Source organism: Dictyostelium purpureum (genome assembly GCF_000190715.1).
Source record: "Dictyostelium purpureum unplaced genomic scaffold DICPUscaffold_48, whole genome shotgun sequence".
Classification (NCBI taxonomy): Eukaryota; Evosea; class Eumycetozoa; order Dictyosteliales; family Dictyosteliaceae; genus Dictyostelium; species Dictyostelium purpureum.
In genome coordinates this window covers 33,078-47,640 of record NW_003519385.1, presented here as the reverse complement: position 1 = coordinate 47,640, position 14,563 = coordinate 33,078, and the positions used below count along the sequence as shown (strand labels likewise).

The following is a 14,563-nucleotide window of genomic DNA, read 5'->3' as shown; positions in this document are numbered from 1 at the left end:
AAATAATAATAATAAAAAGTTATTAATATATAGTGTTAAATAAAATTTTAAAAAAAATAAAAAATAAAAAAAAATAAAAATAATTAAAGATTTTAAAAAAAAAATTAAAAAAAAAAAAAATATTTTAAAATAATTGTATATATATATATAGACTTTTTTGAACTGTTAATTAAATAATAAAAATACAAAGTAAAAATTATTAATTATTGTTATGTATAAAAGACAACAAAAATAACAAAATAAATTAAGGTATTATATTATTAAACTAAAAAATATGAATGAGGTGTTTAGTTTTATTTATTATAACTATATTGGTTATTATTATAACTATTATTACCATTATTAATATTACCATTTGTATTTTATTTAAAAAAAAAAAAAACTCATTTTGAGTTTCATATGAAACTAATCAAACATTTATGTTTTAAAAGGTTTTAAAAATAATAATACACAAGAAAAAAAATAAAAATCCATACCTACCTACAAAATGAATGTATTAAAAAACTAAAGAAAAAAAAAAAAATTTTTTTAAATTTTAAAAAATATAAAAAAAAAATTTAAAAAAAATTATTTATTTTTATTTTATTTTTTAAAATTTTTTTTTTATATTTCATCATCCAAAAAAAAAAAAAAAAAAAAAAAAAATAAAATAAAAATAATGAAAACCCCAAACTTGAAAAAAAAAAAAAAAATAAAAAAAAACCCCAAAAGCTTTTTTTTTTTTTTCTTAAGTGTTGAATAAAATGGAGAATACAAATAGTTTATTTACCAATATTAATTATTGTTGAGATGGAATTGTTGTAATTTTGAATAAAATCTTTGGTAATTTGATTCAGAGAAATCAAACAATAAACAAAGTTGTGATAATTGTAATTTTTTAGGATCATTTGGATCCATATTGTTATATAGTTTACAAAACTCTTTGATTACATCTATGGCTTTTTGATATTCTTTTAATGTTGGTCTGTCGATATTTGAGTTTGCAGAGCTTGTAATTGGTGGGGCAGTTGATGAAATTATTGGTGTGCTAGATGGAGTATCGGTTTCGATTGGTAATGGCGGGATTGGTTTGTTGGTATTTGTCGTTGTGTTTGGAGCGATTGATGGAAGTATAATTTGGTGTTTTTGAAAACTTGTTACAATGATATCGGTATCATTAAAAAAGATATCGCTAAAGGATGTAATTTCATCAAATTTCATTTCACTCACCATATGAATTAAAGCAATTTCCAATTGTTTTTCCAAATTATCACGATATTGAAATTCTGAAGTATCACTAACACTGTTGATGTTTTTTAAAGAGTCTATCACAGCCTCTAATACCTCTCTATAGAAACTTGAATATTTTAATCGGGTGTGGGTCTGGGTTGCCAATGATGCGGTTGCATTGATTCTAGTTTTAAAGTTTTTGCATGTCTTCATTAAACCAATTAAAGTATGATAGATTTGGGGTAGCCATTTATCGCAGCTGCCATATTTATCGGGAAATTCGATTTCAGGATTATAAAATATATTGCCTAGGGCATAGCAAGCATTCCATTTAACCTTAACAAAATTGAATGAGCTTGATGGTTCTTGAGCATTTTTTAATAATGAATCTACAATTCTATCCAATATAATTGCATCTTTTTTTAATGTTGTTGAGTTTAAAAATTGTGGTGGTAATTTTTGATTTATTATATTTTCATCAAAATTATTGTTTTTATTAATATCATCATTGTTATTTATATTTTCTTGATTATTATTTATATTATTATCGTTATTATTGTTCAACTCTTCATTACCACCAATTGGACCTGTTATATTGCTATTCCCTAATACCTTGATAAAAGTACTTGTTTCATTTACATTGTATAATACACTTTTACCAGCAAATCTGGCAAAATTTCCCAAAGCTCTAACAACATTACTTCTAATTTTAGGATTATCAAAACTACTATTTAATAATGATTCTAAAACCTTTGATAGGATTTGTTGCGGTATATCATTAAAAACTGTTTCGTTTGATCTATAAATTTTTAAAAAATAGAAAGTTAATATTAATATTAAATTTATGATTATTAATTTTTTTTGTTTTTGATAATTACTTTAATGAAACTAAGTGGTCACATAAATTTGCTAATGACCAACAGGCTTTAATTTTAACATTTATATTTACATCGCCCATTGATTTAGTAAGGCATGAGGCTGCATTTGAAAGAAAAGTAGCATCATCATGAAGTGATTCAATTTTAATTAAAATACCAACTGCCCTACATGCAGAGGCCCTTACAATATGTGAATCGTCAAAAATTAAACCCAAAACTACACTAACTAAATGCATTTGTTGATTTTTTTTCATCCTATCAAATTGAGTCGAGGTGATATTTGAAAATATATTGCAAATGGATGATCTAATTTGTGGTAATGGATCAATTGTTAGTGATGGTAAAATATTAAAAAATAAATTCCAAAATTGAATTTCAACTATATTGTTATCCTGTTATTATAATATTATTAAAAATTAGTAAGTTTTTTTTTTCTTTTTTTTTTTTTTTTTTTTTTTACTTACAAATTCGAAATTTGTTTTATGAGCATCATGAATTGCTTTTGTAATTTCATCAAATGTTTTTAAACAGTAATTCGATAGGGGTATATCGATTAATAGTGACGATGAGGAACTACTACCCCCACTATTGGCGTTATTATTGCTATTATTTAAATGATTGGTAATTTCCTTATTTAAAATTGAAAATAAAGTATTATAAACTTTTTCAGCATAGTTTATAAATATACTAAAACAATGTTTTGTTAATGCCCCAAATATTTGAATTGATTCTATTTTAATTGACTCCATTTGATTGTTTGATGATGATGGTAGAGGTAAAGGTTGGGGTATGAGGTCATTATTGTTATTGATATTTATTGTTAATGATGTATCATTTATTAAAAAACCTAAAATTATTGTTAAAATTGAGTTATTATTTTTACTAGTAGAATCTGAATTGTTATATAAAATTGGGTTTAATTCTTTTGGTGATAAAGGTGTAATATCAAATAATTGTTTTATGCAAATTAATGCTATAAGTTGAATGGATTGATCTTTATGTTGAACATAGGGCGTTATTGAAGTAAATAGATTTATTAATAAACTTGGTGAATTTAGTTTTTCATATGGACAGTTGACAATTAATGTTGAAACACATCTTAAAATTTGTTGGTGGAATGATGGTAAAATTAAATTGGGATCTTGGTTTAAAATATTTATTAAGCCATTATGAATTTCTCTTAAAATTGATGTTAAATTTTGTGAGAATGTTGTAAATGAACTGTGTGTATGTGTTGTTAAAACTGGTGAATTGATTTGATAATTGCTGTTACTATTATTATTATTATTATTGCTTGTGTTTTTATTTAATCTTGATAAAATTGGTGAATAGGTTACTGAGGTTGAAGTATGAGTTGGTGTACTATTAAAATTTGGTGAGGGTGGTTTTATTGAATTTACAGCAACCAGGAAATCTTTCGATCCGTCTATTATGGTTTGAAGTAAATTTGCTGATGCAATTTTAATTTTAATATCTGGGTCATTTAGCATTGATGTAAATACAGTTGGAGTTAGTGGGAAAGGTGTTGATGGTAAAAATAGTGACCAGTATCCAAAAAATACTTTTGGTGAGTGTTTAACCATTGTGTTTAGTAGTGTTATGGTGAGAAATCTTAGTTTTGATAGGTTGTATCTTTCATCAATATCTGAATCAGAGCTTGTTAAACCCGTTGACCTTTCAACTTCGTTACTGCCACCCTCAGAATTTGTTGGTGAATGGTGATGTGATTTCTTTTTTCTCGATAAATAGTCAAATTGATATTGATACACTAATACTTGTGATGTCGATGATGCGATATTCACACCATAAAACATTAATGTTTTTAATATATTATATAATGATTTTGCTCTTTGATCTAAAATTCCTTTTGCCTGTGAAATTAATAACTGTAATGATCTTAAAATACTCGAGGTAAACTAAATAGGGAATATGTAAGTATTTATAATTAAATTTGTTAAAATAAATAGTGGTTAAAAAGTAAGTACTTACTTTAATTAAATATTTATCAGTATTTAACAGTGATGTGACCCTCTCTAAATTTGAAAATAATCTATCAAAAATTGAAATATAATATTTTGATAGTTTTGTACCACTTTGCATACAAAGATTTCCTAATGATACAGTTGCAATTCTTTTGGATTCTTGATCTATTGATGAGTCTGTAAAATTAGATAGCTCTAATAAACAATCCACTAATGGCTGTTGTAATCTATTTGAAATATGTGGTCCATTGTTATGAAGAAGTGATGATAAAGCTTTCAATGATTCTATTCTTAAATTTATGTTTACAGTATTGCTATTGTTAATTGGTGGTTGTTGTTGTATTGGTGTTGGTTGTGGCGGTTTATCTGTTTTAATAATAAATAAAAAAAAGTTTACCAATGCTTCCAAGTCGTTGGTATTATCTGAAAATGATATTGAGTTTTGATGTCTGGATATTAAAATTACCAATTGCGCTAGTTTTAGAGGTAGTTGTATAATAGATAGATTTAACGGTGATGAGTAAATTTGAATTCTATGATAATTTATATCTGTTGGGATAACACTACAAAATTTTATTAAAACTCTAATTAAAACTTCAGTAGGTATAACTATAGAGGCTGATGAGGAGGTTGATGATATTGATGATGCTGATGATACTGATGAGTTTGAAGAGTTTAAAGTATTGGTAGAGGAGGAGGTAGTGGTGGTAGTTGATGACGATGAAGATAATGGTTGTTGTGGTGGTGATAAATATGCTTTGGATTGAAACTTGATTAATAGTTCATTTAGACAATTTAAAATATCATTTAATTGATTATGCTGAATATGGCAATAGTTTTTATTATTATTGATATTATTTTTATTATTATTATTATTATTATTTATATTACTATTTAATAAAGCTCCTAAATTTGGTTTTTGTAGTTTTAAAATTTTTTCTAACAATGGTGTATTAAAATTATTTACATTATTGGTATTGTTTATATTATTAAAATCCATTCTTTATAAAAAAACAATATTCATGAATGAAATGATTTTAAAATTGCATTCGTGCTTTATAAATTAATAAAAAATAAATAAAATGAATGAAAAAAAAAAATTTTAAAAATTAAAAAAAATTTAAAAATTTAAAAATTTAAAAAAAAAAATATTTTACATTTATTTATAAATAAATTAATAAATAGTACCCATATCTTAAAATAGAAATAAATTAAGACACGGACCAAAAGAAATGATATTAATTTCTTGAAAAATATATTTTATTTGTATATTAAAAATTTTTATTTGAAAATACAAATTTTTTAAAAAAGATGAACACCACTATTATTGTAATTAAAATGATGAATACTAATTTGGGAATTTCTGGTGGTACACCTATAGCTTCAGTGTCCATTATTAAATCGAAACTTTGATATTTATATAAATCGCCTTGAACAAAAGTTGGAGAAATTGCAATGTTGACAGCTTCAATAGTAATAACTGAACATGGATTTAATTTTAATGTATCAAATTCATGTGATTCCTAAATGATCCAAGTTGTGAAGAAAATAAAAGAAAGTTAGTTATAGCTATTCTTTATTAATATGTGTGTTAAAAAAGGTATACATACAATTACATAACCACTACCATCTGTTTTAAATTTAATTATTTCTGTATTTAATAAATCTCTGGTATTTTTTTTTTCACTTTTGATAAATTTATTTAAAACTTGTGTAGTAATAAGAGGATTATCAAAAAATTTAATTTTATAATCTGTTGGGCTCTATTATTAAATAAAAATTAGTACTTTCACTATTCATACGAATGTTTTAATGTTTTAATGTGTTGGTTTATTGGAAAAACCTTACCGATGCAGTGTATGAAATTCTAATTGCATATTGTGTATTTGGTAAAAGGTTTTTTAAAAGGTAATATAATTTTGTGTTTTTTTCATTCTTTTTTGTGTTTTTGGTATGATGCGATTTTTGAGGAGTTGATTTAATAACTTGATCTTTTAAACCACCATTATCAGGTTGGAATAAATATACCTTATCTACAATTTCTTCGGGTATATAATTGAAACATTCATCATCTTTATTAATTAATGTTTTGTTTTGTTGCTGAGATCCATCGCTGAATGATACAAGTAAATTTACAAACACAACTAAAATTAATAAAACATTAAGTAATTTAATCACCATTATTAATTTTTCATTTTTGAAAAAAAATAAAAAAAAAACTTTATTTTTTTTAATTTTTTTTTATTTTTTTAAATTTTTTTAACTTTTTTTTTTTTTTTTTTTTTGAAAAAAAATATATGAATTTTTATTGATACCACCTATTTTATAATTTTATAATAATAATTTAATAATAAATAGTAAAAATATAAAATAGTATATTTATTTCTTTTTAAGTTTTTTTTTATTTTAAGTTAAACTTAATTTGTTGGGAAAAACAAAAACCCAAATTTTTTTTTTTTAATTTTTTAATTTTTTTATTATTTTTTTTTATATTTTTTTAAGTGGAACTATTTCTAAAAATAAATAAACAACAACTACAATAACAATAATTCACAAACACGTCTGCACACAGTGGATTTGTGTAATTTAAATAATTTTTTTTTTTTTCATTTTATTTTATTTTTTTTATTTTTTATATTTTTATATTTTTATATTTTTATATTTTTTTTTTTTATTGCACAAAATAATTCAGTAAAAATTTTATATATAAATAACTGATGGTCATATTTAGTTTAAAATAATAGTTTAAAAACTCAATAATAATTTGTAATATCACAGTATAATAGTAATAATAATAATATTAATATTAATAATATTAATAATATTAATAATAATAATAATAATATAATAATAAAAAGGGGGTGAGGTTTATTTATTGATTTTATTATATACCCTTATATATTTTAAATAATAATGGATACAATAAATGATATTAACCCTTTAAAAACATCGAATGGTTTTATAAAATGTCAAGAGGTTTTTAATTTGATTAAAAGTCAATTCAATTCATATTTCAATTTTATTATGGACAATATACATGAAAGAGTGGAAATTTACAAATTGTTCGAATTTTCATCACTAGAATTTGAAAAGGAAGAAACTATAGCAACGATAAAGAAGGGTAATTTCCTCACATTTTTATTATTCATAACAGTGTTAATATTGTTAATTGTGATAGAAAAGAAATATGGTATAACCAGCAGAAAAAAAAAGACAGGGGGACCAAAGGGTTTAAAGACCATTGGCGGAGGTGGTGGCGATACATTGGCAACACCAAGACACTACTCATTTCATCACATCCGTAAGCCAAAGTTTAGACAACGTTCGATTGGTTCATCAAATGAAATGAAGCTAGCTACTGGAGAACTAGATATGTTTAAAACAAATCGAGAGAATTTATTACAGCTACAAGAGTCAAATAGTGTTGGTGGTAATTCAAGTAAAAACAAATTAAAGAGATCCCAATCCTCTCTATCAGTTCCATTTTATAGTAATACCGGCGATATTGGCAGTAGTAGTCTCGATAAATATCAGAATGAACATGTTAAAGTCTTTAAAACTAAAGCTAGACATGCAAGAAGAACTCTTGATGAAACAAATGATTTCGGTAGTTCAGACTACGAAAGGTTAAATAAATCAATTAGTGACTATCAATTAGATCACAGTATGGAGAGTGAAGTTAGTAGTAACGCAAATAGTAGTTTATTAGAAAGTGGTAGTGGCATTTTAGTGAAAGATGACGCTTATGGTGAAACAAAAAGAAAAGTTATTCAAGAATTTAAAGATAATGCTAAAATTAAACTAAGAGCTTTGGTTCTAAACTCACCTTTATTAGAAGATGTTCTTCGTGATAAAAAGGCAAACCAACCACCACAATTTAAACGTATTAGGTCTTCAAAAAAAAATTATTCATATCAATCTTCAATATTATTTAGTAGTAACAATAACACTAACAATAACAGTAATGATAATAATAATAATAATGATAATAATAATAATAACAATAACACCAATAACACCAATAATAACAATATTAATAAAAACAGTAGTAATATTAATAATATAAATAATGTAAATAATATAAATACTATAAATAATATAAATAATAATAGTTTACCATTTTTTGGTGCAAAAATAGATGCTACAAATTATATACCAACTCAAACATATGGCTATAATTACAGAAATGATGCCAATACATCATCACCTCGTTTAACTAGCAACCCGCCATCACCTACCCATCGTTTCGTAGATATTGTTATTGAATATAAAGAAGATACTCAAGAGCCATCCTCGCATCCATTAACACCTCAAACTCCACCAAATATTATAACCTCGGCTCCTACAATTTGCGAAACATTATTATTATCAGTAGATCAGTTATTAGATAAAAAGACTCTAGAAGAAAAAGATAATTTAAAAAATAGTTTAACACCACCAACCCTTGGTTTTAATAATATTAGAATAAGTGATCATAGTCAAAAATTTCCTTCTAATCCAAATTCTACCTCAAATTCACCAATCTCTCAATCTCCAGCTCTTCAACCAGCTTTAAAACCAAAAGATAGATCAAAATTATTAATTTCAAATTATGATGAAGATTATTCCAAAAAACTTTATTTAAATAATGATGATAGCAATATTAATAGTAGTATTAGTAATGGTAATGGTAATAGTAATAGTAATAATAGTGATAATAGTGATAATAATAGTCCAAGTAATTTACCAAATATTTCACTTAGATTTGCAAGTAAGGGTATTGTTATAGCTAATCAATTAAATAATAGTGATAATGAAAAGATTGAAAATGAAAATAATTTTAATCACGATTACGAGCAACATGCAGCAGATGACGAAAAGGAAAATGATAGTGACACCGATTACGAACATGATAAAATTTATCAACTTTATAAAGAAAAATCAAATAATAATTTATCAACACTACTTTCATCACCATCAGATAATAAAATTTCCTCACCAACAACAGCAACGACAACAACCACCACTAATAAAATCGATATTAATAATATAACAGTCGATACCATAAATTCAAATGGACTATCCCATAATTTTACATTTGATTCAGTAAAAAATAATGCAAATGTCAGCTATGCAGACGAAGAAGAGGATTATTGTGACAGTGACATTGATGGTGAGGATTTCTCAAGTGCAAACACAGACTATAATGAAAGATTCCAAGAGATCATGGAAGAATTAAGAAATATTGATTGTAACTCATTGCAAAGCGATAAAATTAAAGTAAATAGTCAATTTATTGCTTTAACCCAAGATTTTGTTTATGCATCATCAACTTTTGGAAAAGTTATTATTTCTGAAAGATATTTACCAAATTCTGAAAAAACAATTCCATCAATCGATATTGGGGGTATAGCCGTAAGTAATTTTTATTTTTTATATTCTTTAAAGTAACAAACATTAATTTTATTTAATCTAAAACTTGCAGGGTGGTGATAAATTTATTGTTCATGGTATATTATTCAAATTCGCAATTGATAGAGAAGATTTTTATGGAAGTGATTATGCTTCAATGTGTGTCAGTAATCATGAATTAAAAGGTTTAATTAATGTATTCAATTGCAATGTAAGTCATCTATGCTTACCATTAATGGCCTTGGTAGACTACAGAGGTTTTAGATTAATTGCAATGTCAATTTTACCAGTCGAAAAGGATTCAATTTGCTATGGTTCAAATGACTATGGTTTAACAATTCATAATAGTGACGCTTTCCTTAGTTCAAAAGTTAAAGAGGTAGCAAACTTGTTAAATATAAAGAGTCACCACTCTGGTGATAAGGGTACCTTCTTACACTCACCTGCCGATTTAGAGGGTCATAGGGGTTTTGATGGTAGATATTATTTATTAGACTTTGCAAGATTATTCGCAGCAGAAGCACCAAGAAAAGAGTAATTATTTTTTATTTTTTTATTTTTTAAATTTTAATTTTTTAAAATACTAAATTAATTAATTTCTTTTTTTAGTATTAAAATGGGTCATTTATATAGATTATTAAGACCAGAGTTTGTTAGAAATTATAAGAAACCATTATGTTCAGATTCATTTTCAAGATTTATTAGAGGCCATAATGAAGAGGAACACAATAATGAAACAGTCGAAGCAACAAGTTATTTATTAAATGTTACAATTCCAGAATTAGCAGAAGAGTTAAATGGTTTTAACATAAATATTAAAAATATATATTCCTTCCCAATAACAGAATGTTTGCATCGTAGTGGTGTTAATGTTAGATATTTAGGTTGTGTGCGTCAGTTATGTAATAGTTTAGATATGAAGTCATTAATTTTCATTGAAATGTGTGCACGTGTAGTCAAACAGCAACTCAGACAAAAACTCAGATTTAAAATGAAGCAAGCCAAAATTCCTTTAGAAGCTCCCTATAGACGTTTAATTGTAGCATATCTCAATAGAATTCTGGGTATCTCTGATAAATCGGATTTATTCTGGAACGAACGTATGAAGAAATACTTAATGAAGAAATTTGACAAGGGTTTATTCGAAGATGAAATCAAAGGAAATTCTTTAATTTTAGGTTTATCTTCATTCTCTGACCATTTGATTGATGGTAAATATCTTTTATTTAAAAGAATTCAAAAAATGACAGGTTTGAAGTTTACAAATCGTATCAACGAAGAGTTTAGATTACAACCAAATTGTTGGCTCTTCCGTGGTGAAAATCCTTTAGATATCAACGATTTAGAAGAAATTGGTATTCGTGTTAAGTATGTCCCATTCATGAATGTAGCTCAAGGTTATCTTTTCAAAGTCAAAGGTGAGATGCTATTTGCATCTGATCCAATTGCTGCTAACCGTTTCTTCCACATGGCTTTGGATAAGCTCGAAACTGCTTTAGAAACTGACCCAAATAATGCAGATACCCTTTGTACTATGGGTGAAGTATACAGTCATCTAGGTGTTGGTGAAAATCAAGGTGTTTCTGAAATTCAATTTACTGATAGAAACAATCCAGATATAAACAAAGCTTTTGAATATTTTGAAAGAGCCATCTTTTACAATCCAAATCATACCGATTCATTGTTTCGTTTCGCTCAATTACTTGAGCGTTGTGGTAGCTACGATAGTGCAGAAGATTACTATTTAACATCATTAAAAACCAACCCAAACAATATCGTTTGTTTACAAGAATATGGTAACTTTTTACAATCTGCTAGAAATGATTTCCAAACTGCTGAATTATTCTTTTATAGAGGCTCACAAAATCATCAATACCTTCATAAGCTAAGAGAACAACAACACAATCCAATCAATATTAGAGGATCGAGTGGTTTATTAAAGGTCAGAAATCCAAGTAGTAGTAGTAGTAGCAATAATATTTTAAGTCATCTTAATATGAACAATAGTGGTGGTAATAATAACAATGCCAATAATAATGCTAATAATAACAACTATAATTATTCATCATCAAATATTTCTTCAGCCTCATCAAACAATTCTGCAACCTCATCAAACTCATCTCAATTCTCTCAGACCTCAAGTAATAACAATAATAATATTAATAATAATAATAACAATAATAATATAAGAGGTAGTGGAAACAATATTTTTAGCAACAACGACATTAGAGGTAGTGGTGGAAATATCAGATTAACTCCACCATTTATGGCTTTATCAAATGGTATTGACTTGACCCCAATAAGAGATAGAGAATATATCCGTAGATCAACAGGTTCAACTCCGGGTAGTTCTCCACGAGGAACACCCAAAAGCTTTAATCATAACTCATCATTAAACAGTGGAAATAGCAGCGATAATGAATTTATAGAATTATCTTCATCCCCAAAATCAAAAAAATTTTTATTATCTCAAAATAATATTAATTTATAATTATCTTTTTCGTTCAATATTTCCAAAGAAAAATTAATAAAAAAATCGTATTAAATATTTTTTTATTTAACTACGATTCAATTGTATATTTGCCTTAAAAAAAAAAATCTTCAAAAAATTTCTAAAGAAATTTCATTTTGGGTTTCTTATCTTCCGTTTTTTTTTTTGAATAAAAAATATAAATTAATTAATTTTTTCATTATTATTATTTATTTTCTCTTTTTAGAAACAATGAAATTTCTAATATGTTTACTTTTAATAATAACATGGTATAATAATTTAGTTCAGGGTCAAAGTTGCGCAGATACCCTCAACAATTTAAAAGCATTTCAAGTAAATTTTATATATTCTGGTCAAAATACCTCAAATCCATTTAATAACTATGTTGAAAGAGATGACTACTTTTTTCAATCTGGTACTTTAATTGTAGATAGAGTAAATAACAATATGTATGTAAATTATCAATTTGATACCGATTATTCCTTCGAGTCATGGTTATACACCCAAAATGTTTGTATAGGATTAAAAAAAAAAAATTTCTAAAAAAAAAATATTAATTTTATTTTTAGAATACATATTATATTTTAACCAATTATAGATCAAATGGTTGTATTTACAGATTCACACCAAACGTTACCCCTATTACTAACTATACCGATGCTGGTGTTGCAATGGTCGGTTCAATCAAATCACAAATTTTATCATTCGAAACACCAAATGAATTTGATGCAGCTGGTTTACTCTATGTTGATCCAAATGATTGCTCCCCAATTTTCCAAAATGGTAAAACTCAATTTGGTAACTCCCTTGTTACTTTTACAAACTTCACACCATTGGAACCTTCAATGGATTATTTTGATTTACCAGATGCATGCGCTCATGCCCATCTCATAGTATAAAAAACAATTAATAAAAAAAAAAAAAATCTTTTATATAAAAAAAAAAAAAAAAGTTTTAATACTATTCTTTTTATTCTGGTTTAATTAAAAATAATAAAGTAACAATTGGAATTTTTTAATGTTTTAAAATAGGCTGGTTTTAAACCAGTAAAAAAATCAAATCATAAAATTATAAAAATTAAAAAAAAAAATTTTTAAAAAAACTTTTTAATAAAAAAAAAAACTTAAAAACAGAGAAAAAAGATATATTTTTTTTGTTTAATAATTATTTAAAATTAAATTTAATTATTAATTTATTTACTACCAGAAAATGGGTTTTCTTTTTTTTTTTCTATATAAAATTTAAAAAAAAATATTCATTGTAATTTATTAATTTTATATTTTGCAGTTGTTGTTGTTTATTATTAAAAAAAAAAAATGAAATCAATTATTTATGAAGATTTATTAGTTGATAAAAGCTCAGTTCACCAAGAACTTTTTTGTATTATCTGCTCAAATCTCATTAAAGATGCACGTCAATGTAGTGAAAGTCATATTTTTTGTGACTCTTGTATTAAAGAATGGTTAAAAACACAAACAACTTGCCCATCGTGCAGAAATTTTATTTTCTATGATAATCTTGCAAAAAATAGATTAGTTAATAATTTAATTGGAAATTTAAAAGTAAATATAAAAATTAACAATATTAAAAAATAAAAAATATTAATTTTTTTATTTATTAGATTCATTGTCCAGATGGATGTTGTGAAACCATTACAATCGACGAGTTAGAATCCCATTTAAAATGCTGCGAAAAAAGATATGTTAAATGCCCACAAGGAAACTGTGGAAATATTAGATTATCTTCATTAGATGAACATTTAAATAATTGTCGTTATAATTATATTAACAATTGCTTATATAGAAATGGTAATCAAGAAAGACAAATAATTCAAGAGATTAAAGAAGAAAGAAAGAAAATTAAAGAGTTACAAATGTGCAACCAAAGCGAATTTAAAGAATCTGAATTTTTTGATCTTTCAAAAGAAAATACCTATCATTACGATGTATTTAATAAGGACTATTTAAATTATTTACAAAATAAAGTAAATGAAATTCAAATCGTAGATTCTGAACACATCCAAAACAAAAAGCAAGAAATTGCTTGCAATCAAATTGTAGGTAGTGTACAAGATGACAATGTTAACCATGCATTAGATTGGATTATTCAAAATTATAATGAAAAAATTAGAAATATGGGCGAAAATGGTTATTTCGAAATTATTCCATTTGAACATATTATCCTTAGATTCTATCCACTCAGAACAGAATATTTTACAACTCCATGCAAACCAGGTGTCACCCCAATGGAGATTTGGCAAATTCAAATCATTAGTAAATGTTTAATCCCAATCGACTTTAATCTAACCATCCAAAGTCCAATTTCAAGTAAGTTAAAATTTATTTTAATTATAAAAACAATGAAATAATATTAACATTTATTTTATTTATTATCTTATAGGAGAGGTTAAATCCATTCTTAGAGAAAATGTTAGTCTTGATATAAAGTTTGATAGAGTTGCTGTTAAAAATGATTTAAAGCTTTCTTTTATTATTAATTATAAAAAGAAATATTTAAGTTTATTCACCAGTTAAAATAATAAAATAAATATATATGAATAAATTAAATAAATATAAAAAAAATTTGCTATAATATGACTATAAAAAAATAAA

General features: G+C 25.0%; 5 protein-coding genes across 5 annotated transcripts; 3 read left to right on the top strand and 2 right to left on the bottom strand.

Annotated features, from left to right (window-relative positions):
- Window positions 1-774: 774 nt before the first annotated feature.
- Window positions 775-5,069, bottom strand: DICPUDRAFT_149445 (uncharacterized protein; the record flags this gene model as incomplete). The annotated part of the gene is made up of 4 exons (XM_003285506.1): window positions 775-2,008; window positions 2,088-2,479; window positions 2,552-3,958; window positions 4,077-5,069. The coding sequence occupies 4 exons, from the start codon at window positions 5,067-5,069 to the stop codon at window positions 775-777; spliced, it is 4,026 nt and encodes a 1,341-aa protein (XP_003285554.1).
- Window positions 5,070-5,317: 248 nt separating this feature from the next.
- Window positions 5,318-6,250, bottom strand: DICPUDRAFT_97082 (uncharacterized protein; the record flags this gene model as incomplete). The annotated part of the gene is made up of 3 exons (XM_003285505.1): window positions 5,318-5,592; window positions 5,680-5,832; window positions 5,918-6,250. The coding sequence occupies 3 exons, from the start codon at window positions 6,248-6,250 to the stop codon at window positions 5,341-5,343; spliced, it is 738 nt and encodes a 245-aa protein (XP_003285553.1). The 3' UTR covers window positions 5,318-5,340.
- A 732-nt stretch (window positions 6,251-6,982) lies between these two features.
- Window positions 6,983-11,951, top strand: DICPUDRAFT_149443 (uncharacterized protein; the record flags this gene model as incomplete). The annotated part of the gene is made up of 3 exons (XM_003285525.1): window positions 6,983-9,463; window positions 9,534-9,994; window positions 10,070-11,951. The coding sequence occupies 3 exons, from the start codon at window positions 6,983-6,985 to the stop codon at window positions 11,949-11,951; spliced, it is 4,824 nt and encodes a 1,607-aa protein (XP_003285573.1).
- A 231-nt stretch (window positions 11,952-12,182) lies between these two features.
- On the top strand, window positions 12,183-12,850 carry DICPUDRAFT_149442 (uncharacterized protein; the record flags this gene model as incomplete). Its single annotated transcript, XM_003285524.1, has 2 exons — window positions 12,183-12,461; window positions 12,521-12,850. The coding sequence occupies 2 exons, from the start codon at window positions 12,183-12,185 to the stop codon at window positions 12,848-12,850; spliced, it is 609 nt and encodes a 202-aa protein (XP_003285572.1).
- A 417-nt stretch (window positions 12,851-13,267) lies between these two features.
- On the top strand, window positions 13,268-14,485 carry DICPUDRAFT_149441 (uncharacterized protein; the record flags this gene model as incomplete). Its single annotated transcript, XM_003285523.1, has 3 exons — window positions 13,268-13,513; window positions 13,573-14,278; window positions 14,352-14,485. The coding sequence occupies 3 exons, from the start codon at window positions 13,268-13,270 to the stop codon at window positions 14,483-14,485; spliced, it is 1,086 nt and encodes a 361-aa protein (XP_003285571.1).
- Window positions 14,486-14,563: the final 78 nt, after the last annotated feature.